Genomic DNA, 25363 nt, shown 5'->3' with positions numbered 1-25363 from the left:
CTCTTTGGGACCCCATGGACTGTAGCTTACCTGGCTCCTCTGCCCATGGAATTCTCTAGACCAGAGTACTGGAGTGGGTAGCTATTCCCTTCTCCAGGGGATCTTCCCAACCTGGTATCAAACCCAGGTCTCCCACTTTGCAGGCAGATTCTTTACCTTCTGAGCCACCAGGGAAGCCCAAGAATACCGGAGTGGGTAGCCTATCCCTTCTCCAGGGGCATCTTCCCAACCCAGGAATCGAACTGGGGGCTCCTGCATTGCAGGCAGTTTCTTTACCAGCTGAGCTATCAGGGAAGCCCATATTATAATATAACAGTAAATAATTCAGTCTGTGTTCAACAAACCCATTGAATTTTTCATCATATCTGCAAGTAGCTAAGTGGTGCTGTGTCCTGAATTGTAAAAATATACATAGATTTAGATATATATGTAAATATAGATAAGATCATAGATATATTCAGGTAGCTTTGGCGAGAAAGAAAATTCAAAAGTCTCTTTTGAATTTAGAGTTCAACCTGAATATAGAGTTCGGGTTATAATTTTCTTAACATACAGTTGAGAACTTATATCCATTAGCAAAGGCTGATTATGGGAGTGAAAATAATAGGTGAATAAAAGGTGGATGACAAAAAGAGAATTAGGTCATGAAATTAAAGGTTTTTGCAAATATCTCAATTTTATAAAAGGAAGCATGTAGCAGTTGCTATACTTCTAATTCCACAAACACTCCAAAGGCAAATGAGATTAACTGGACGAAGGCTAGTGTCTTGCTATGGCTTTAGGTAAGAAGTGATGTTGAGGCTGGATGCACAGTAAAAATGAAGAACTATTAGTGGTCTCACAAATAAAATTAAAGAGTGAATCTTTCAAAAGAATTCCAATTACTGAACAATTTGTATAGCAAGGAAAAGCTATAAAATTCTATACAAAAATAAAGGTAAAATTCTGAATATCTACAAAATAATATGGATACTATGAATAGACTTTTATTGTTCTTGTTTCTACACCCAATATGTGAAAACCAGTTAAATTCAATCATATCTTTTTAGTATACTTTTGCATTAAAACAATAAATTTCAATACATACCCACATAGTTTTATGGAGAGTTCTATGAGGAGTTCTATGAGGAGTTCTATGAGGCAGAACTGCTAGAGCAGCAGTACCCAACCTTTTAGGCCCCAGGAACCAGTTTCATGGAAGACAATTTTTCCATGGGCTGGGGTAGGAAGCAATGGGTTTGGGACGATTCAAGCACATCATATTTATTGCTCACTTTATTTCTATTATTGCATCAGCTCCACCTCAGATCATCAGCCATTAGATCTCAGGGGTTGGGGACCCCTGCGCTGAGGTCTGATACAGCTAGTCTCTTTTCTCCTTCTTTCCTAATTTAGCAAACTTCAAGCAACAAAATAGACAACATTTTGTGATGACAAATATGGCAGTTGCCACACAGGCCAGTAGGAACCCAATGACATCCAGAGAGTGGTACTGGAACCAGGTGAGGTCATGGATAGCTGGCCGCAAGTGCTTGGCTCCTTTGTGGCGCATGACAAACTCGATCCAGAAGACTGCTCTGTCCAAGGGCTTCATAGGCTGATCATGTTGAATGGCTGATAATCTCATCACATTCTCTTTGTAGCTGAAGGAAAATCAAACAGTTATCATTTATGGAATGAGCTATAATAGATAAATATGTGAAATTTTCTTGCAGATGGTAACAGAGTGCAACACAGAGTGGAAGAAAAACATAATTTTCTCTGAGGTGATTATTGAGATATTAGCTTATGGGCTAGGATTTCTTAAATGCATAGCGTTTCAAGCTACAAAAAAAAGAAAGAAAATGGGGGAGAACAAGATTGTATATTCTAAACAATGGAATGAGCTGTCCCAAAGGGAAAGAAAAGAAAAGAACTTCATAATATGTTTGTCCAAAGTTTGAATTATCTCATAAAGAATTGTTAATAGACCTGATAGATGTATTTCAAATGTTATAATCTAGATATAGCAGGTAAATCAGTGATGAGGTTTGGAGACATGTCCAGACAGGGCTGATCTTACATTAGTGAAGTGGTGGTTGAAAGTGTGGAAGTAGATTGACTCAGTTTGATTTCTGACTCTTACTTTGTTGGCTGCTTTTTTATTTTTTCTGTTCCTCTTATTTTTTTTTAATTTATTTTATTAACATTTTAAAACTTTTTTAATTTTTAAACTTTTAATTTTACTTTGGAGGGCTCAATCATGATAGAATCTGTTTCTCAGTTTTTCATTGTACTATAAAATGGCTAGGAATAGTACCTTATCTAATTATTTTGATAATATTGTATTGATTCTTAGAGGCATTCCTGGCATGCAGTAGACACTCAGTAAATGTTTACTGGTATTGTTGTTCTCGTTCTTGTTCTAAAAATTCTGGAGAAGGCTCAGCATTTCACTCTCAGGCATTGCAGACACACTTGTTTCTACTGCTGAAATGATGGCAGATTAACAGACAAGAAAGCAGAATAAAGAGATATAGCACATGAAGTTTAAATCACAAAGTGCTACAACATGGCAATGTAGTTATAACAATGGAAGTAACTTTTCTCCCTTTACTGTCAAAAACACAGGAGGAGCACTGGGTTTTTGCAAAGACTGCAGTAATCCTGGAAATATATTTTTAATACAATAGGAATAGACTACAATAAAGAAGTTACTTAATATGTGTAAAGTAACACTGTTTTCAAGCTGGTTTTAGAAAAGGCAGAGGAACCAGAGATCAAATTGCCAACATCCGCTGGATCATGGAAAACGCAAGAGAGTTCCAGAAAATCATCTATTTCTGCTTTATTGACTATACCAAAGCTTTTGACTGTGTGGATCACAATAAACTGTGGAAAATTCTGAAAGAGATGGGAATCCCAGACCACCTGACCTGCCTCTTGAGAAACCTATATGCAGGTCAGGAAGCAACAGTTAGAACTGGACATGGAACAACAGACTGGTTCCAAATAGGAAAAGGAGTACATCAAGGCTGTATATTGTCACCCTGCTTATTTAACTTCTATGCAGAGTACATCATGAAAAATGCTAGGCTGGAAGAAGCACAAGCTGGAATCAAGATTGCCGGGAGAAATATCAATAACCTCGGCAATGCAGATGACACCACCCTTATGGCAGAAAGTGAGGAGGAACTAAAAAACCTCTTGATGAAAGTGAAAGAGGAGAGTAAAAAAGTTGGCTTAAAGCTCAACATTCAGATAACGAAGGTCATGGTATCTGGTCCCATCACTTCATGGGAAATAGATGGGGAAATAGTGGAAACAGTGTCAGACGTTATTTTTGGGGGCTCCCAAATCACTGCAGTTGGTGACTGCAGCCATGAAATTAAAAGACTCTTATTCCTTGGAAGGAAAGTTATGACCAACCTAGATAGCATATTCAAAAGCAGAGACATTACTTTGCCAACAAAGGTTCGTCTAGTCAAGGCTATTGTTTTTCCTGTGGTCATGTATGGATGTGATAGTTGGACTGTGAAGAAGGCTGAGTGCCGAAGAATTGATGCTTTTGAACTGTGATGTTGGAGAAGACTCTTGAGAGTCCCTTGGACTGCAAGGAGATCCAACCAGTCCATTCTGGAGGAGATCAGCCCTGGGATTTCTTTGGAAGGAATGATGCTAAAGCTGAAACTCCAGTACTTTGGCCACCTCATGTGAAGACTTGACTCATTGGAAAAGACTCTGATGCTGGGAGGGATTGGGGGCAGGAGGAGAAGGGGATGACAGAGGATGAGATGGCTGGATGGCATCACTGACTCGATGGACATGAGTCTGAGTGAACTCTGGGAGTTGGTGATGGACAGGGAGGCCTGGTGTGCTGCCATCCATGGGGTCACAAAGAGTCAGGCATGACTGAGCGACTGAACTGAACTGAACTGAACACTGTTTTAGTAAATACAACATGTAGCATATCATGAACATTCAGTATATCTTCATTTTTGACCCCAACATTACATTATTAAAAATTAAAAAGACATATAAAGATACTAGAGATATGTACATTTACATAAAAACAGCAAATGAAAGATTTGTTTCTTTTAAAAAAAGAAAAAGAGTGCTTTTTATGCTGCTCACTTTCGACAATAGCTGTGCTAAAATTAAATTTAAATAACACTGCTTATAAAACACAAAATGCTTTTTGCTGCTATTACCGATACATTCTCAAAATATTTTCTTTACAAAGTCATTATGATGAAAAAGGGGGAATATATACATCATATTTGTGATATTAATAATTGTGTCACTGAAATTCACGTATATCCTGAAGTGATTTGGAAATTAAATATATATGTTTTTAGAAAATATGGCTTTTAAATAGGAATATCCCAACGTAACTATCTATTCCAAATAAGACAAAAATGAGCACAAATAAAAGAACTCTGAAGATACTTACATTTATAAGCTGTATCTACATAGTTGTAATAAAGTAAATTAGAAAATTCTAGTTGTTTACCATTTATCAATGATGGGATCAAACTATTATTACAGACTAGCAGATACAGAAAACAATCTATTGGTTACCAGATTTGGGGGAGTAGAAACACACAGGTGGGGAGTAGGAGGCAAAATTACTGGGAATAATATAAGCTCAAGGAGGTGTTGTACAAAACTGGAAATTTAGTCACTCTTTGGTAATTACTTTAAATGGAAAATAACCTTTAAAAATTGTGTAACATTTTTAAAAAAAGGAATATCCCAATATATGGGATTCCCTGGTGGTTCAGATGTAAAGAATCTGCCTGCAATGCAGAGACCTGGTTTGATCCCTGGATCAGCAAGATCCTCTAAAGAAGAGAATGGCTACCTACTCCCATGGTCTTGCCTGGAAAATTCCATGGACTGAGGAGTGGTGGGATACAGTCTATGTGGTCCCAAAGAGTCGAACACAACTGAGAAACCAACACTTTCACTTTTTCATATCAACATACTCCTCCCAAGTCAATTATGTTTAGATTTATAATTCTTCCAAACAAGACAAAATGACCACAGTAAAAAAAAAACAAACAACCCTAGAATACACCCACATTTATAAATAGTATATACATAGTTGAAACTGGGTAATTAGAAAGTTATAGCTGTTTATCATTTATCAGAGATGGAGTCAAAATATTAGCATAGAAAAGTTGGAGAATATTAAATGTAATTGGAATTTGAAGTGGATGATGTCATGATGGTTTAGTGAAAATAAACCATCTTTTAAGAGTTTAAAACATTTGAGAAGTTCACATGCTGAAAGAAAGTGGGCAGATGAGTATCCATCGCATTCATGGTTCCCTACAATAACTTTGTTCTCAATGCTTCTTAATCCTTCTACTACCATTTCAGTGATTCTTCTCATTCTAATGATTAAGTTTTCAACATTTCTCCACTATCTTTAAAACACTGACAAACTTTTTCCATAAAACCATGAAAAAATCTTAATGTGACATTCACAACCTGTTATTTTTGTCTGTTTTCAAAACATCGAGCAAATCTTACACCTCATTGTGCTTATGTGAAGACTCATCACTGCCTCCCTGGCCTTCAGATGAGAACTTCTCTAGAAAGATTAGCTGGTAAAGAAAAAAAGAAAAAGAAAAAAAAATATATATATATATATACTCACGAAGGATTATTAATGACTTCCTTCAATGCGTTGAGCAAATCTCTTGTTGACATTGTTTCCAAGTCCAACCTGACAGCTGTTCCCTTGGATTTCATTCGAGCGATGTTATCAGCTTGATCAGCAAACAAAGGAGTGCCCACCATAGGGATCCCGTGATAGATGGCCTCATAAACACCATTGCTTCCACCGTGAGTTATAAAGGCTTTGGTTTTTGGATGGCCTAGGATTGAGTGAATTCAGTAAGGTTATTAATTATAACTCAGAATAAAATGAGAAATGGGTATTATAAGGCACTGGATGGAGGAGTATCTTTTAGATAACAGATTATTACGCATATGAAAGTGCTTTTAACTTGCTTTCAGAACTCAGAAGAAACGGCTATGTCTGCTGACGGGGTAAATGCAGAGTTTGTGAAAGAAGTGCTGAGTCACTTGAACGTCACAAATGAATCCAGGATCGGCAGGGGAACAACTTGAAAGAGCATTCTGGGTAAAGAAACCACATGTGCAAAAAAAGAGGAGGACATGCCGAAATTTATTCACCTAAAGATACAGTGAAGCCATTTAGTTTGATAGGAATGGTGTCAGGGGAAAAGAAAGATAATGGTAGTGGCACTGGAACCAGAGGAAGGAAAAGCTAAATTTTACCATGAAGTGTGTTATTGCTTCACAAAAATGATTGTGCCTTTTTTTTTTTTCACAGAAAATTGAGAATCATTGGTGGGAGAAGGCAATGGCAACCCACTCCAGTGCTCTTGACTAGAAAATCCCATGGACGGAGGAGCCTGGTAGGCTGCAGTGCATGAGGTCGCTAAGAGTCAGACGAGACTGAGCAACTTCACTTTCACTTTTCACTTTCATGCATTGGAGAAGGAAATGGCAACCAACTCCAGTATTCTTGCCTGAAGAATCCCAGGGCTGGCAGAGCCTGGTGGGCTGCCATCTATGGGGTCACACAGAGTCGGACACAACTGAAGCGACTTAGCAGCAGCAGCAGCAGCAGCAGCAGCAGCAGCAGAGAGTCATTGGTAATGGCACAAGAGTTCTTATTTTTAAGATACAGAATGGAAATGATAAGTATAATGAAAGAATTCAGAGACAGAACAACAATCCAGGAAGTTATTGAAAAGTTCACTGTGAGAAGTAATTACAGCTAAAGTAAAGATTCTAGCTATAAGGGATGTGACTACATAGAATAAACTGACAACTTTTATATGTTCTCCTTTTTTTCTCATAACAAAGACAATTATAATAGACTAGTAAAGTTTTCTTTTTCAGTGTTTCAATAATTAATTGCTTTCTAAGTGTGTTTCCTGTTGAAGCACTCTCACTCTGCTTGGCTGTTACTCATATTTTCATTATTTGTTCTGACAAGTCTCACCAAGAAGGTCATTCTGGGGAAGCCATTTATACAACCGGGTGTTGGGTCCTAAGGTATCTGGTTTTTTGCCATCATATCTCCATAGCACCTGTTAAAAGTAAAGGAAATACCTTATTCTATGAGTTGAACTTCATAGTTATACTAATAATTTCTAAATTGACGCAAGATACATATAATTACATGTCTTCCATATGACATGTAAGGAAATGAAGACATATTAAGTAATGGTAACTAGTAATAGAAAGACATACACAGGAATACCTACATTTGATGTATTAATTATGTACACATGATGGCAGAGACAAATGAGATTTTCAATGACCAATTCAAATATTAAAAAAAAAACAAACTGTTTTGTTGTTGGTTTTCAATCACTAAGTTGTGTTCAACTATTTGCATCCCATGGACTGCAGCTTGCTAGGCTTCCCTGTCCTTCACTATCTCTCAGAAGTTGCTCGTATTCATATCCATTGATTCAGTGTTGCTATCCAACCAACTCATCCTCTGTCACTCCCTTTTCCTCCTGCCCTTAATCTTTCTCAGCATCAAGGTCTTCTTCAATGAGCCATCTCTTTGCATCAGGTGGCCAAGGTATTGGAGCTTCAGCTTCAGCATCAGTCCTTCCAATGAATATTCAAGGTTAATTAACTTAGGATTGACTGGTTTGATCCTGCAGTCGGGGGACTCTCAAGAGTCTTCTCCAGAACCACAATTCAAAAGCATCAGTTCTTTGGCAATCAGCCTTCTTTATGGTCCAACTCTCACATCCATACATGACTACTGAAAAACCATAGATTTGACTATATGGGCTTTTCTGGGCAAGTGCTCTCTTTGGTTTTTAACACACTGTCTAGGTTTGTCATAGCTTTTCTTCCATGGATAGGTGGTTTTGTTTCCAATACAACAAGCCAGTGGCAGATTACACATAACCTACACATTCATTTGCTTTCTTTATATGCTAGTGCTCATTTTCAAATTCAATATTCAGTGATTTATTTATTTTTGACTGTTATAAAAGAGTTTACATATATCAAGTAGTTAAAATGAAAAGTTATTTTATTAAATTTTACACATTTTGATTATAGAGAGGAAAAAGTATGCAGTCAATCACCTAAGATAAATATTTTGGCTTATTTACAATTTATTAATCCCCTTCATAGATCACAGCCTTGTCACGGTAAAGGGGCTTGTGTAACTCAATGAAGCTATGAGCCATGCTCTGCAGGGCTACCCAAGGGCAGATGGGTCATAGTGGAGTGTTCTGACAAGCTGTGGTCCACTGGAGGAGGGAATGGACAACCACTGCACTATCTTTGCCGTGAGAACCACATGAACAGTATGAAAAAGCAAAGATATATGACACTGGAAGATGAGTTCTCCAGGTCAGAATGTGTCCAATATCCTGCTGAGGAAGAGTGGAGGGCAATTACTAATAGATCCAAAAAGAATGAAGTGACTGGGACAATGAAGAAATGATGCTCAGCTGTGGATGTGTCTGGTGGTGAAAGTATGATGCTGTAAAGAACATAAGATCCTGGAATGTTAGGCCAATGAAATCGAGGTAATGGACATGGTCAAGCAGGAGATGGCAAGAGTGAATATCAACATCTTAGGAATCCATGAACTAAAATGGACAAGTTCGATGAATTTAATTCAGATGACCATTATATCTACTACTGTGGTTAAGAATTCCTTAGAAAAAATGGACTAGCTCTCACAGTCAACAAAAAAGTTCTGAAATGGAGTGCTTGGGTGCAATCTCAAAAACAACAGAATGATCTTGGTTCATTTCCAAGGCAAACCATTCAACATCACAGCAATCCAGGTCTATGCCCCAGGCACTATGCTGAAGAAGCTAAAGATTGATTCAGCAAGACCCACAAGACCTTCTAGAATTAACACACACACACACACACAAAATAATGAAGAAGAAGTCTTTTCATCATAGGCATTGGAATGTAAAAGTAAGAAGTCAAGAGATATCTCGGGTAACAGGCAAGTTTGGCTTTGTAGTACTAAAAGAAGCAGGCAAAGGCTAACAGACTTTGGTCAAGAGAACACACTGGTCATAGTAAACATCCTTTTCCAACAACTGATGACTCTATACATGGACATCACCAGACGGTCAATACCGAAATCAGATTGATTATGTTCTTTACAGCTGAGGATGGAGATGCTCTATACAGTCAGCAAAACAAGACCTGGAGTTGACTGTGGTTCAGATCATGAGCACCTTAGTGCAAAATTCAGATTTGAATTGAAGAGAGACTTAAATTGAAAGCAGGGAAAACTGCTAGGCCATTCAGGTATGACAGAAATCAAATCCCATATAATCACACAGTGGAGGTGATGAATAGATTCAAGGGTTATATCTGATATACAGAGTGCCTGAAGAACTGTGGATAGAGGTGTGTAACACTGTACAGGAGGCAGCGATCAAAACAACCCCAAAGAAAAGGATTTGCCAGAAGGCAAAGTGGTTATCTGAGGAGGCTTTATAAATAATGCAGAAAAGAAGGGGAGTGAAGGCCAAGGGAGAAAGGGAAAGAAAGATATACTCAACTGAATGCAGAATTTCAGAGGATAGATAGGAGAGATAAGAAGGCCTTCTTAAGTGAACAATGCAAAGAAATAGAGAAATCAATAGGATGTGAAAGACTAGAGATCTCTTCAAGTAAATTAGAGATCCCAAGGGATCATTTTATGCAAAGATGGGCACAATAAAGGACAGAAATGGTATGGACCCAACAGAAGCAGAAGATATTAAGAAGAGGTGGCAAGAATACACAGAAGAACTATACAAAAGAGATCTTAGTAACCTGGATAACTATGATGGTATGGTCACTCATAGATCCACACATCTTGGAGTGTGAAGAAAATGGGACCTTAGGAAGTATTACTATGAAGAAAGCTAGTGGAATTTTAGCTGAGGTATTTCAAATCCTAAAAGATAATACTGTTAAAGTGCTGCACTCAGTATGCCGGCAAATTTAGAAGACACAGCAGTGGCCACAGGACTGGAAAAGGTCAGTTTTCATTCCAAACCCAAAGATGGATAATGCCAAAGAATGTTCAAACTACTGTAAAATTATGTTCCTTTCACATGCTAGCAAGGTAATACTCAAAAATCATTTAGCTCAGCCTGAGCAGTACATGAACCAAGAACTTCCAGATGTGCTATCTGGGTTTAGAAAAGGCAGAGGAACCAGAGATCAAATTGCCATCATTCATTTGATCATAGAAAAAGCAAAAGAATTCCAGAAAAAACATCTATTTCTGCTTCACTGACTATGCTAACCTATATGCAGGTCAGGAGGCAACAGTTAGAACTGGACATGGAACGACAGACTGGTTCCAAATAGGTAAAGGAGTACATCAAAGCTGTATACTATCACCATGCTTATTTAACTTATATGCAGAGTACATCAGGAGAAACGCTGAGCTGGAAGAAGCACAAGCTGGAATCAAGATTGCCAGGAGAAATATCAATAACCTCAGATATGCAAATGACACCACTCTTATGGGAGAAACTGAAGAAAACTAAAAAGCCTCTTGATGAAAGTGAAAGTGGAGAGTGAAAAAGTTGTCTTAAAGCTCAACGTTCAGAAGACGAAGATCATGGCATCTGGTCCCATCACTTCATGGCAAATAGATGGGGAAACAGTGGAAACAGTGTCAGACTTTATTTTGGGGGGCTCCAAAATCACTGCCGATGGTGACTGCAGCCATGAAATTAAAAGATGCTTACTCCTTGGAAGGAAAGTTATGACCAACCTAGACAGCATATTGAAAACCGGAGATTACTTTGCCAACAAAGGTCCGTCTAGTCAAGGCTATGGTTTTTCCTGTGGTCATGTATGGATGTGAGAGTTGGACTGTGAAGAAGGCTGAGCGCCGAAGAATTGATGCTTTTGAACTGTGGTGTTGGAGAAGACTCTTGAGAGTCCCTTGGACTGCAAGGAGATCCAACCAGTCCATTCTGAAGGAGATCAGCCCTGGGATTTCTTTGGAAGGAATGATGCTAAAGCTGAAACTCCAGTACTTTGGCCACCTCATGTGAAGACTTGACTCATTGGAAAAGACTCTGATGCTGGGAAGGATTGGGGGCAGGAGAAGAAGGGGATGACAGAGGATGAGATGGCTGGATGGCATCACAAACTCGAGGAACGTGAGTCTGAGTGAACTCCGGGAGTTGGTGATGGACAGGGAGGCCTAGTGTGCTGCAATTCATGGGTTGCAAATGGTCGGACACGACTGAGTGACTGAACTGAATTGAAAGAGACTCTTGATGAGGGTGAAAGATGAAAGTGAAAAAGTTGTCTTAAAATCAACATTCAAAGCAATAAGTTCATGGCATCTGGTCCCATCATTTCATGGCAAATATATGGGGAAAATGTGGAAGCTGTGACATATTTTATCTTCTTGGGCTCCAAAATCATTGTGGATGGTGACTTCAGCCATGAAATGAAGAGACACTTGCTTCTTGGAAGAAAATCTATGACAAATCTAGATAAAGTATTAAAAGCAGAGACATCACTCTGCCAAAAGAGGCCCATATAATCAAAGCTATATTTTTTTCTAGTAATCATGTATGAATATGAGCGTTGGACAGTAAAGAAGGTTAGGTAAGATAAGATAAGGTGAAGTCTCTCAGTCGTATCCGACTGTTGGCAGCCCCATGGACTGGGGCTTACCAGGCTTCTGTATCCTTGGGATTTTCCAGGCAAGAGTACTGGAGTGGGTTGCCATTTCCTTCTTCAGAGGATCTTCCTGACCCAGGGATCGAACCCAGGTCTCCTGCATTGTAGGCATACGCTTTACCATCTGAGCCACTCGGGAAGTCCTTAAAGAAGGTTAAGCGCTGAAGAGTTGATGCTTTTGAATTGTGGTGCTGGAGAAGATTCTTGAGAATCACTTGAATGGCAAGGACATCAAACCAGTCAATCCTATGGAAACCAATCTTGAATATTCATTGGAAGTACTGATGCTGAAATTCCAATACTCTGGCCACCTGATAACTCATTGGTAAGACCCTGATCTGGGAAAGGTTGATGGCAAAAGGAGAAGGGCTGGCAGAGGATGACATGTTTAGATAGCATCAATAAATCGATGGACATGAATCTGGGCAAACCCTGGGTAATAGTGAAGGACAGGGGAGCCTAGCATGCTGTAGTCCATGGGACTGCAATGATTCAGATGACTTAATGACTAAACAACAACAGCATAATTTTTTAAAAATAAGTTAATCAGTGCTGCTGAAGAAGTATGTTCTCTTAAATTACAAATTATTAAGCCCTAGTTCCAAAAGCAATGAAAAGTGAAATTGTTTGACTTGAATCAATATTGCATGACTACATTTACTGTTAAAATTTAACTCCTGAGAGCATCTGTATGTGTGTTGTGTCCTCAGAAATCCTTCAAAGTAAAGGAACAAGTGACAAAGCAGAATTTACTGGTTAATCTTCTTGCCCATGCTACCATTGTATTAATAACACCAAAATTCACACTGTGTCTCTTAAATATCATTCTTTTTATTGCTATGTTGAGTAATTAAAATTATTATGGATCAAAGGCACTCCCTGTACTGCCGTAGCACTTGCAGTGTATATTTTGGTTTATATATACACATATATATGTATATATATGCGATAAATTGCTGCTATCATATTATTTACCTTTCTGATAGAAAATGTCTAAGATCAGATCTTTACAGAGTTTAACAGACTTATTAAAGAGTTGTCCATGATTAAGTTATTGTATCTACCTTTTGTGGAATTTGAGCGAAGGCTGATGCAATCACCTTGGCTCTGTCTTCTGACATGTTACTGACCATTGACCCCAAAGAAAACACCACAATACCATTTTCTCCAGAGCTCTGCACAAACTCTTCCATTTCCTGTGAAAAAAGAATATGCCCATCACAAAAGAGCAGTAGCATAACAGACATTATTGAAGGGATTGCTACAAGCAACTAAAGAGAGAAAATCAGAAATTGTCTTGAGATATCAGAGTAGTGATTTCTTACAAAAATATTGTGGTAAGATACACATGGCATAAAATTTACTTCTTAATTGTTCCTAAGTGTGTAGTATAGTAGTATTAAGTATACTCACATTGTGCAACCAATCTCCAGAACTTTTTCATCTGACAAAACTGGAAGTCTATGATCGTTAAGAAACTCTACTTTTCTCTTTCTCTAGCCTTTGGCAAGTTTCATTCTACTCTGTTTCTACAAATGAGATTAGTCTGGATACTTCTTATAAGTTGAATTGCACAGTATTTGTCTTTTTCTGACTAGTTATTTTCACTTAATGTAAGGTTCATTCATGTTGTGACATGTGTCAGAATTTCCTTTTAACGGTGAGTAATATTCCATTGTTTGTATACATGACATTTTGTTTATTGCTTCCTCTGTTGATGGACATTTGGGTTGCTTCAACCTCTTGGCTCCTGTGAATAGAGCTTTCATGCATATGTTGTACAGGTATCTCATTGGGAACCTAATTTCAATTATTTTGGAAACAAACCCAGAAAAGGAATTGCTGAGCTATATGTGTAGACAGGTTTTATATTAGAAAGTTCACATTATTCTTTTCACATACTATACAGTTAGCTAATAGAGTGATTTCCATCCCTCACCCACCCCACCCCCCCAACTCTCTTGAACATATTAACTTCATATCTTGGACTTTGGTCAGTTGTGCTAATAAATTTTCAACCTAAAAATCATTAAAGAAATTTTTTTGAGGGACTTTATATTATTTTTTATAATGATTTTTTTTTAAAAAAGCATTTTCATCCTTGAGATCCTGGGAAAAGAATAGGTGATATGAAGTCAATTTCTGCCATTATATATATTTGTGCAATGTGTCTCTGTATAAGCAGGAAATAAGATAGAGCCAGTACTCAGTACAAGGAGATATTATTAAACTATATTATCCTCAGACTCTTCATTAATCTTGATATTAATTACTAACATAGATTCTTGGAAAGAAGTTACTTGCCTGATTCAACCCCCTTTGGTTCTTTGTTATTATAATTATGCTAAATCATTTATTTATTCCAGACAGACTTTTTGAGAATTATTTAGGTTACTCATTAATATTTCATTTCCTGACTATGAGCACTATGAAAAAAAATATGATCTGAATCACTTTATGTCATTTGTTCAGTTCTGTAATCCTATTCTTCACCTTAAACTTTGTCATAATTTCCAAACTCTGTCTAAATTACTAACTACTGACTTGAGGAGTCAAGTATTATAGTTTGGAAGTTGTATGAAATAGTTCTGTGAGTTCTATTTATAATCCAAAGTTACACTTGTATAGTTGCTTATTCGAGCAATCATATGACTGTGTTTCTTTACATGTGCCTTTGTCCTGAACTTGCATAATTAATGTCACAGATGGATGTGCTATGTCTAACTGCGGTGAAGAAACTTCAACATGACTTCAGTGAGTCCCCCTGGGAGCACCTGCTCCACAGAGGAAAAGGTTCCAGGTCTGGTCAGCTTTTGAGTAATTCACTTCTAACTAAATAAAGCTCCTGGTGAATCCGTATTTGCCTGGAATTGTTTCTGAATTATTTTGCTTTGTGGTCCTTGATCCTTTCTGATTAAAAAAAAAAGGTTACTTTCTGTACTAGAATAATTCCAAATTTTAAATGGCAACCCACCCCAATATTCCTGCCTGGGAAATCCCATTGACAGAGGAGACTGGCTGGCTATAGTTCACAGGGTCGCGAAGAGTCAGACATTACTGAGCATGTATGCATAGCTACTACTCTATACCTTAGATCTCTAGCATTTATTTACTAAGAAATGCAAATTTGTATCCTTAAACAACATTTCCCCTGTTCTTCCACCTCTCAGTACTGGCAACCACCATATTCAGTTCAGTTCAGTCATGTCTGACTCTTTGTGACCCCATGAATGGCAGCACACCAGGCCTCCCTGTCCATCACCAACTCCCGGAGTTCACTCAGACTCACGTCCATTGAGTCAGTGATGCCATCCAGCCATCTCATCCTCTGTTGTCCCCTTCTCCTCCCACCCCCAATCCCTCCCAGTATCAGTCTTTTCCAATGAGTCAACTCTTCGCATGAGGTAGCCAAAGTACTGGAGTTTCAGCTTTAGCATCATTCCCTCCAAAGAAATCCCAGAGCTGATCTCCTTCATAATGGACTGGTTGGATCTCCTTGCAGTCCAAGGGACTCTCAAGAGTCTTCTCCAACACCACAGTTCAAAAGCATCAATTTTTCGGCTCTCAGCCTTCTTCACAGTCCAACTCTCACATCCATACATGACCACAGGAAAAACCATAGCCTTGACTAGACAGACCTTTGTTGGCAAAGTAATGTCTCTGCTTTTGAATATGCTATCTAGGTTGGTCATAACTTTCCTTCCAAGGAGTAAGCATCTTTTAATTTCATGGCTGCAGTCACCATCTGCAGTGATTTTGGAGCCCAGAAAAATAAAGTCTGACACTGTTTCCACTGTTTCCCCATCTATTTCCCATAAAGTGATGGGACCAGATACCATGATCTTTGTTTTCTGAATGTTGAGCTTTAAGCCAACTTTTTCATTCTCCACTTTCACTTTCATCAAGAGGCTTTTTAGTTCCTCCTCACTTTCTGCCATAAGCGTGGTGTCATCTGCATATATGAGGTTATTGATATTTCTCCCAGCTATCTTGATTCCAGCTTGTGCTTCTTCCAGCCCAGCGTTTCTCATGATGTACTCTGCATAGAAGTTAAATAAGCAGGGTGACAATATACAGCCTTGATGTACTCCTTTTCCTATTTGGAACCAGTCTGTTGTTCCATGTACAGTTCTAAGTGTTGCTTCCTGACCTGCATACAGGTTTCTCAAGAGGCAGGTCAGGTGGTCTGGTATACCCCAAAAGCCAAAAGAACCACACCTTGAAATTTCACATTTACCACAATGTTTCAGTATTTCAAATAATAGTGTACTGGCCCCCAAATAGACACATAGACCATGGAACAGCATACAGGGTTCAACTAATATTCAACAAGGGAGCAAGGGAAACAAGAACACCAATTGTGGAAATGTTAGTCACTTCTTTCTTTTCTGAGAAAACTGGATAAACATATGAAAAAAACAAAAAAGCAAAAAACGAGACCTCTATCTTATACCACTCACAAAAACAACTCAAAATGAGTCAATAACTTAAACATAAGACCAGATACCATAACATCCCTAAAAGAAAATATAATGATAAAACTCCTTGACACTGGTCTTGAAAATGATGTTTTTTTTAATGACATCAAGACCACAACAAAAGGAAAAAATCACAAGTGGGACTACAACAAGCTTAAAAGCTTCTGCACAGCAAAAGAATAATCAGCAAGACGAAAATGTGATCTACAGAATGGAAGAAAAGTTTTGTAACCACATATTGAATGAGGGGTTAAGATCCAGAATATATGCACAATTCATACAACAAAATTCAATTAAAGAATGGGCAGATGAACAAAATAGACACTTTACAAAGAAGATTTCCAAATGGTCACCAGGTATAGGAAAAGATACTCAACATCAGTAATCATCAGGGAAATGTATTTCAAAATCACAATCAGATATTACCTCACCCCAATTAGAAAGTCTATAACCAAGAAGAGAAAAGTGTTGTGAGAATGTGGAGAAAAGTGAATGCTTGTATACTCTCAGTGGGAATGTAAATTGGTTTAGCCCTTATGGAACATAAATTGAAGGTTCCTAAAACAATTAAAGATAGATCTATTGTATGATCCAGCAATTCTACTTCTGGGTATACAGTCAAAGGAAATAAAAACAGGATATTGAAGAGGTATATGTGCTCCATGTTGACTGCAGCATTATTCACAATTAGCTAAGGGAAGAAACTTAAGTGCCCACCAATGGATGAATTACTTAAAGATGTTTCCATAGATACACACAAATGTGAACACACACACACACACACATAGACACACGTGCTCCGAATGAAATGTCATTCACCCATGAGAAAGATGGAAATCCTGCCATTTTCGACAACATGGGTGGACCTTGAAGACGTTATGCTAAAATGTGTCTGTCATTTTAATCCTTACTCTATCCTATAATCAAATAATACACTATGATATATATCCTGAAAATTGTAATTCTAGCTTATGCTTTTTTAATCTTCAAGAAAACTGTGATCTTATTATATTTGTTATTTTCTAAGTAAATATTTTTTTTGTATCTGATTTAGTATAATTTAGCACTGTTTGGGTTTTCCTAGCGGTTCAGATGGTAAAGAATCTGCCTGGAGTGCAGGAAACCAGGATTTGATCCCTGGGTCGAGAAGATCCCCTGGAGAAGGGAATGGCTGCCTACTCCAGTATTTTTGCCTGGAGAATCCCATGGACAGAGGAGCCTGTTGGGCTACAGTCCATAGTGTCACAAAAAGTCAGACATGATTGAAGTGACTTAGCAGCAGCAGCATTTAATATAAACTTTTGTAATGTTAGGAACTTTTAAGTCTTTGGCGATCAGATGAAGAAGATGAAATACTAAAGTATTTTTGTAGGTTTTAAGGCTTTTCACCACCGCCGCCGCCACCAAGTCGCTTCAGTCGTGTCCGACTCTGTGCGACCCCATGGACTGCAGCCTACCAGGCTTCTCGGTCCATGGGATTCTCCAGGCAAGAACACTGGAATGGGTTGCCATTTCCTTCTCCAATGCATGAAAGTGAAAAGTGAAAGTGAAGTCGCTCAGTCGTGTCCGACTCTTAGCGACCCCATGAACTGCAGCCTATCAGGCTCCTCCATCCATGGGACTTTCCGGGCAACAGTACTGGTTTGGGGTGCCATTGCCTTCTCCTGCTTTTCACCATAGCACTAACTAAAATAAATGCCCATTTCCAACAATATAAATGAATGTACATATAAATGTATGTTTTTATTCCCAGCCCAGAGATTTAATTAAAGTAAATCATCCTGATTCATGTCAATGTATGGCAAAACCCATCACAAAGATGTTAAGTAATTATCCTCCAATTAAAACAAATTAATTAATTTAAAATAAAGGAAAAAATGAGTTAATGTGATATCTCTGTGAACACCGTACTCTAGTTTTCACTCATTATTGTCTATATCTAACAATAATCTTTGGAGGAGGAAGTGGCAAACCACTCCAGTGTTCTTGCCTCAAGAATCCCATGGACAGAGAAGCCTGGTAGGCTGCAGTCCATGGGTCGCACAGAGTCGGACACGACTGAAGCGACTTAGTAGTAGTAGTAGCAATAATCTGCTAAACGGTCTCTTCCTATGCTTTACCATTTACAATCCAACCCAGTGACTACATCTTGCTTTTAATTTTTAAATAATATATGACTATCTCTTTCTCAGGGCTTTCGTCATAGCTCAGTCGGTAAAGAGTCTGCCTGCAATGCAGGAGACCTGGCTTTGATTCCTGGGTTGGGAAGATCCTCTGGAGAAGGAAATGGCAACCCGCTCCAGTATTCACACTGGAGAATCCCATGGACAGAGGAGCCTAGCAGTCTACAGTCCATGTGATTGCAAGAGTCCAACGCAACTTAGAGACTAAACCACCGCCGTCATCTCTTTCTTTCTTTCTTAATCCTTTCACTATTCTTCCCAATGCCCCTACTAGATGTTTCAAATGTTTATAATTATCTGTTTTCAACTTACCTCTACAGCATCATCTTCTTCTTTATTCAGCCTTTTTCTATCTAGACTAAACTTGGACTTTGGGCAACTGTCATCACTACTCCACCTACCTTTCTTTTATATCTTTTTCCAACTGAGCTAAGAGGGAAGCCCATCTCTTCTTCCACCCCTGCCCTATTCCTCTGTTTATTCCTGAGCATCCTTCAGATCTCATAATTATCTATGAATCAGAGATACTTTATATGATTCATGCTGAATATTTCTTTAGCACTTTGGTCTTGCCATATTATAACATTTTTTACAACTTGATTGTGTTTTATCATTCCAGGTGGACTGTCAGGTGGTAGAAACTGTGCCTACACCACTTGCCTATATTAGCACTCACTTCTGGAATATGCTATATACAAAAGTATCCTTTAATAATGATAATACAATTATAATGTAACTGATTATAGTGAGATAAGATGGTTGGATGGCATCACCAGATGATAATATGACTATTATTTTCATATAAAATATATATTTTTATATAAAAATATGTGTCCTTTAATGAATGATGCTTCTCTATGTGTTGAATAATGAAATTGTAATTTAATTGATGTATTTTCAAAGTGTCCCATGTTCTCTAGTTTATTCTGTAATGATAATGAAATTCAGATAGTTGTGTTGATATAGAAATACATCACTTTCTAGGTGGAAGGTCACTTTATCCAGGTTCCCGTATCTGACTACCTGTAATCAAACGTTCTAAATAAAGAACACAGAATGTTCCTATTGAAAACACAGAGTTCACAAAGAACAACAAGGAGGAGTAGGTGACCTTAGGCAGGGGCTTGGCAGGTTTGCAGTGGAGCCCTCCAACAAATTCAACATTTGGTAGTCGTGGACGAGGAAATGACAAATCCCAGTAGCTTCGAATGAGCCACATATCAGCTTTCCCCATTGTCTCTGATAAGGTAGTAGGTCTTCCTGAAAGTAAAAAGAAAAACAACAACAAATGTTTGATCAAATGAGACAATTGTCATATGTGTATATAAGATAATTTGTGTAAAGGAGCTTGGGATGTTGTGGCCAAGATGTTTGAATGTGTCTGTTGCTTGATAAATATATACCGTAGCATAGTATAGGATAATAAAGTATATCTGAAATACATCTGTTTTTACACAAGCAGAAACAATTTCTAAAAGCTAACTGGATACTTATACTACAAATATGTGTATAACTCTCCATGTACATGTCTTCATCTATCAAGACAGTTTATGAGATTCGTAATGACTTTAAGTTAAAAAAAGAAGTTTTGTAAGTTGGATAGTCACTTGCAGATGTCCTGGGTACTTCAGTCTGTGGTAAATGACTTCCTGGTATCTGATATGAGTAATGGGCTTTACCCTACCCTATAATTTAAGTGTTTGCATAATATTTGTTAGATTGAGAGTCATTTCATATTTTTTATTTCACTGTTTCACTTATTTGAGATAAATTTTTGTGAATTTGTATTTAGACAAACTCAACTTCCAAGGCAATAGGAAAAATAGGACTTAATGCTACCAACTAAAAACATGACTTACCTAGTAGTTTGGTTGCTAAGTGGTAACTGACTCTTTCAACTCCGTGGACTATAGCTCAACAGGCTTCCCTGTCCATGGGATTTCACAGGCAAAAACACTGGAATGGAATGCCATTTCCTTTTCCAAGGGATCTTCCTGACCAAAGGATAAAACCTGTGTCTCCTGCATTGGCAGGTAGATTCTTTACCACACTGAGCCATCAGGAAGCCCAACTTACCTAGTACTTCACTGTAAAACTGATTCCACTTCTTCTCTTTGTACGTTGGGAAGAAAAGCTCAAAATAAAGTGTATAAAACATATTTTTGATCCTCTCCATGAATGTCATGCGATCACTTAATTCTGAAAGCATAACAGGTACATAAGATGGTGGGAGTGGAAGTCTTCCGCTATTCTTCTCAATTATGTGGCCAGGTGAGCTGTAATGACTGTACACGAATGGTATTTTAAGTAATTCAGCCAGCAGTTCACCACAGGGTCCAACAGCATCTGCAATAAGGATATCAAACCTTGATTCCTGCAGTTTTGTCATTAATTTCTTGTTGGAAACAGCGTCTTTACATATACTTAAAGTAGTATCAAAAAATTCCCAAAATAAACTTCTCACTGTTGAAAGATAGGACCAAAAGGAATCTTTGGACACATACGTCCATTCCTCAAGAAGACGTTCTATAAAATTCTCATAATCAGTTTTTGTTAAAGATACAGGAAAAGTCTCAAATTCCATAGTAGATGGTTTGCTGGAATTAGGAATAGTGGAAGCTGAAGATATCAGAACAGTCACCTCATGACCCCTCGTGACAAGTTCCTCCAGAATTGTCTTTATATTCAGCCAGTGACTAAATTCCACTGGCCATACCAGCACCTTTCCACAACTCCCACCGCTAAAGTAGCAAGTCAGCTGTAGCAGCAGCAAAAGCGAGAGCCTTTTCATAGACATCTTGCTCATATGCAGTCCTTTAAAATTAATTACTGTAAACTTTTGCTATTGCTCAGGCTTATATCCAGAAGTCATCAACCAGAAGTTAAAGTATAACTCCTATTCCTTAAAAAAGTAGATTACATGAATAGTCAGCAGATGTGGAAATCAAGTGAAAAGGCAAAGTGCAGAACACTTCGAGATTATACAGTGTGTTTAGTATTCATTTGCCAGTGCTGTCACCCATCTTGTACACACACATCAATTATATTCTGTGAGAAAGAAGACTAACTAGTGTAAAACAATAGCAAGTGAGAGGCTCTTGAGTCTGCAGTCGCTTTGACACAGAATTAGAGATAAGGTGACATCAACAAGGTGGAGGGTTATGAGGTCACAACATTGTGTCCCACACAGAAACAGCAAAAACAATAAATGACCAAGTGCAAACCCATGTTAAGTACTTTGGGAAAGTTCTGGACTAAAATGAAAAAGCAGCAGAAATCCTGCAGTTTGCAAAGACTGAAGATGTATGTTCTGATTTTTTTAGTGTAATGTATTAATACTAAAGATATCAATTAAGTTTGACTGGTCAATTGTATAATTTATGATCACTATTGCCATATTGATTTTTTTGTCTGAACGACCTGCCTACTGATGACAGTGGGGAGTTAAAGCAGAAGGAGACGACAGAGGATGAGATGGTTGGATAGCATCACTAACTCAATGGAGTTTGAGCACACTCTGGGAGATGGTGAAGGACAGGGAAGCCTGGTGTGCCGTGGTCCATCAGGCAATGTTATCAGGTTGATCAGCAAACATAGGAAAGCCCACCATAGGGATCTCATGGCAGATGGCCTCGTACGTGCCGCTGGTTCCACCATCAGTTATAAAGCCTTTGGTTTTTGGATGACCTAGCGTTGAGTGACTTTCAGTAAAATTATCACTTATAATTCAGAATAAAATGAGAAATGGCATTATAAGGCACTGTAAAAAGCAATGTTTTTAAGATAACAGATGGTTACACACAGGAAACTGCATTTAAATTGCTTTCAGACCACACAGCCAGAAACTCCTGTCTGCTGGAGAGATAAGTGAAGACTTCATGAAAGAAGTGCTTTGTCACTTGGACTTCACAAGTGAATTCAAGATTGGCAGATGAACAACTTAAAGAACACCCTGGGTAGAAGAAACCATATATGCATAAAAGGGAGCATTCAGAAATATATTCTCTAGAAGATTAAGGAGGTCATTTAGTCTGATAAGAATGGTGTCAAGATCACACAGAGGGTAATGGTAGTGACTGTGGAACCAAAGAAAAGAGAATCTTCATTTTATTAAGAAATATGCTACCTATTCATGGAAATGATGTGGATTTTATTTCTGTAGAAAATGGAGAGTTACTGGTAATAAATAAGGAGCAGTTATTTATCAGTAGTATTTAGAATACTCCGGAAAGCATTCAGAGGTAGAACAATAACCCATTAAGCTATTCATAGTTAGAAGCAATTACAGGCAAAATGAGGATATTTTAATTTGGGGCATAAGGGACAGGACCAGGTATATAATACAGTGCCAACTATGATATGTTTTCCTTCGCCCCTCTAGAGTTGGGAGTAAAAACACAGAAGTAAAATTTTCTTTCTGAATGTCTTAATAATAAACACTTGATACGTTTATTTCCTATTGAAGTACTATCACTCTGCTCAGCTGTTAATCATGTTTTTAGGATTTGTCTGCCAATATTTACCAAGAAGGTCATTCTGGGGGAATTCAGTTATACAGACGAGCATTGGGTCCTAAGGTGTCTGGCTTTTTGCCATCATGTCTCCATAGAACCTGTTAGGGTAACAAAAATACCTTATTCAATGAGTTTAAAGTTATAGCATTAGAATTCAAGAGATAAAAGATAACATTAAATGTCTTCCATATGTCATGTAAGGAAGAAAGGATGCGTGATCTTAAGCAACGATAACTACTAATGCTCTGACATCAGTAGGAATACTTACATTTTACATACTTATTACTGTATTCAATCAGCTATGGAATATAATCATGACCATTCACACATGATGGCATAAACAAATGATGTTTACATTTATAAAAGAAGACTTTTTTCCTGTAATTTCTAAGTATCAGTAAGGCTGTTGTAAAAGTTCCAACTTTGTGGTAATAAAATTGATCCAGCGGACCATGAACACACTAACAATGAACCACAAAGGAGTGAGAGTGGCAATCTGTAGTTTCTATGCCCAGTACAAAAGTAAGGTATGGGTTTTGGAATTCCCAATCAATTCTCATACACTGGGTTATAATTTATAGTGTTTAACCTCTATTTGCTCTGGGACTGTAAAGTAACTCTACCAGCAAAGAAACAGCATAGGTCATTAGGAGAAGATTACAATATCAGAAAACAAATTATAAAAGTAGTTCAAAATATACAAAGACCCCAGGGGAATTTTATGTATTAGAAAATAAGGTACCACTCTATTTTATGGAGAAAGAGGCTGCTGAATCTTTTCCATGCCACTTTCCTTAAGCTTGATTCCTTCTTACAGTCCCTCTCCCTCCTCAATCAGGAGGAGCAATGTGACAGGTAGGAAGCAGACTCCATTAAGGGCCAGGCCTTACGATGCACAGGGTTTACTTAAGGGCAGGACCCCATCTTCTCTTCGATCCTCCTGATTCTGACTTTGTCAGGACCAAGTCACCAGGGAGGCTGATGTTTCTCTGTCTCTAAGTCACTGTGCCTGGATGGGATCTGGAGGTCTCTTGGGGAGCCCTGACCATCCTTTCTCTGAATAGCACTGTGCAAAGCACACTGATAGGGCTACTTTAAAATTTAGGGGAAATGAAAGGGGCCAGGATTATCTGGCAAGTACAGTCTGCATGATGCCTTCCAGACTCTTATCACTATTGCATAATGCCTTTGTGCTACTACACTTACTGTTAAAATTTAACTCTTGAGAATATTTGTATGTTTACTGTGTCCTCAAGAGTCCTTCAATGAAAAGGAGCAAATGACAAAGCAGAATTTGATGGTTTATCTTCCTGCCCATAATCCCATTATATCAAAATTCATACTGGATCTCTTAGATATTTTCCATTTTGATAATGTTAATCCAAAGTATTGTTAATAGAAGATACTCTAAACTACTGTCAATCAGTCAGTTCAGTCGCTCAGACTGTCCCACTCTTCACGACCCCATGAATCGCAGCACGCCAGTCCTCCCTGTCCATCACCAACATCTAGAGTTTACTCAAACTCATGTCCATCGAGTTGGTGATGCCATCCAGCCATCTCATCATCTGCCGTCCCTTTCTCCTCCTGCCCCCAATCCCTCCTAGCCTCAGGGTCTTCTCCAATGAGTCAACGGTTCTCATGAGGTGGCTAAAGTATTGGAATTTCAGCTTCAGCATCTGTCCTTCCAGGGAACACCCAGGACTGGTCTCCTTTAGGATGGACTGGTTGGATCTCCTTGCAGTCCAAGGGACTCTCAAGAGTTTTCTCCAACACCACAGTTCAAAAGCATCAGTTCTTTGGTGCTCAGCTTACTTCACCGTCCAACTCTCACATCCATACATGACCTCAGGAAGGACCATAGCCTTGACTAGATGAACCTTTGTTGGCAAAGTAATGTCTCTGCTTTTTAATATGTTGTCTAGGTTGGTCATAACTTTCCTTCCAAGGAGTAAGCATCTTTTAATTTCATGGCTGCAATGACCATCTTCAGTGATTTTTGAGCCCCCCAAAATAAAGTCTGACACTTTTCCCACTGTTTCCCATCTATTTCCCATGTAGTGATGGGACCAGATGCCATGATCTTAGTTTTCTGAATGTTGAGCTTTAAGCCAACTTTTTACTCTCCTTTTTGACTTTCATCAAAAGACGTTTTAGTTCCTCTTCACTTTCTGTCATAAAGGTGGTGTCATCTGCATTGCTGAGGTTATTGATATTTCTCCCAACAATCTTGTTTCCAGCTTGTGCTTCTTCCAGTCCAGCGTTTCTCATGATATACTCTGCATATAAGTTAAATAAGCAGGGTGACAATATACAGCCTTGATGTACGCCTTTTCCTATTTGGAACTAGTCTGTTGTTCCATGTCCAGTTCTAACTGTTGCTTCCTGACCTGCACACAGGTTTCTCAAGAGGCAGGTCAGGTGGTCTGGTATTCTCATCTCTTGAAGAATTTTCCACAGTTTA

At 38.3% G+C, this 25363-nt stretch overlaps 1 protein-coding gene across 1 annotated transcript; it reads right to left on the bottom strand.

Moving 5' to 3' along the window:
* Positions 1-966: 966 nt before the first annotated feature.
* On the bottom strand, positions 967-21218 carry LOC147370558 (UDP-glucuronosyltransferase 2B4-like). Its single transcript, XM_086405532.1, has 6 exons — positions 20462-21218; positions 19497-19645; positions 12789-12920; positions 7025-7112; positions 5645-5864; positions 967-1643 (listed from the first exon to the last, which is right to left on the bottom strand). The coding sequence occupies exons 1-6, from the start codon at positions 21189-21191 to the stop codon at positions 1364-1366; spliced, it is 1599 nt and encodes a 532-aa protein (XP_086261658.1). The 5' UTR covers positions 21192-21218; the 3' UTR covers positions 967-1363.
* Between the last annotated feature and the right edge of the window lie 4145 nt (positions 21219-25363).

This window comes from Bos grunniens, chromosome 6, assembly GCF_055505025.1.
Source record: "Bos grunniens cultivar Pamir isolate PY7600 chromosome 6, Bosgru_T2T1.0, whole genome shotgun sequence".
In the NCBI taxonomy this organism is placed as follows: domain Eukaryota; kingdom Metazoa; phylum Chordata; class Mammalia; order Artiodactyla; family Bovidae; genus Bos; species Bos grunniens.
The sequence above is the reverse complement of the archived record's forward strand: the minus strand, read 5'-3'. Positions and strand labels throughout refer to the sequence as shown.

Coding starts and splice junctions, on each gene's coding strand:
- LOC147370558 (XM_086405532.1), bottom strand. CDS start 21,191: ATGAGCAAGATGTCTATGAAAAGGCTCTCGCTTTTGCTGCTGCTACAG. Junction 12,921..19,496: donor CTGCCAAGCCCCTGCCTAAG/GTCACCTACTCC, acceptor CTTTTTTCACAG/GAAATGGAAGAGTTTGTGCA. Junction 1,644..5,644: donor GAAGTCATTAATAATCCTTC/GTGAGTATATAT, acceptor ATTTTCCTTCAG/CTACAAAGAGAATGTGATGA.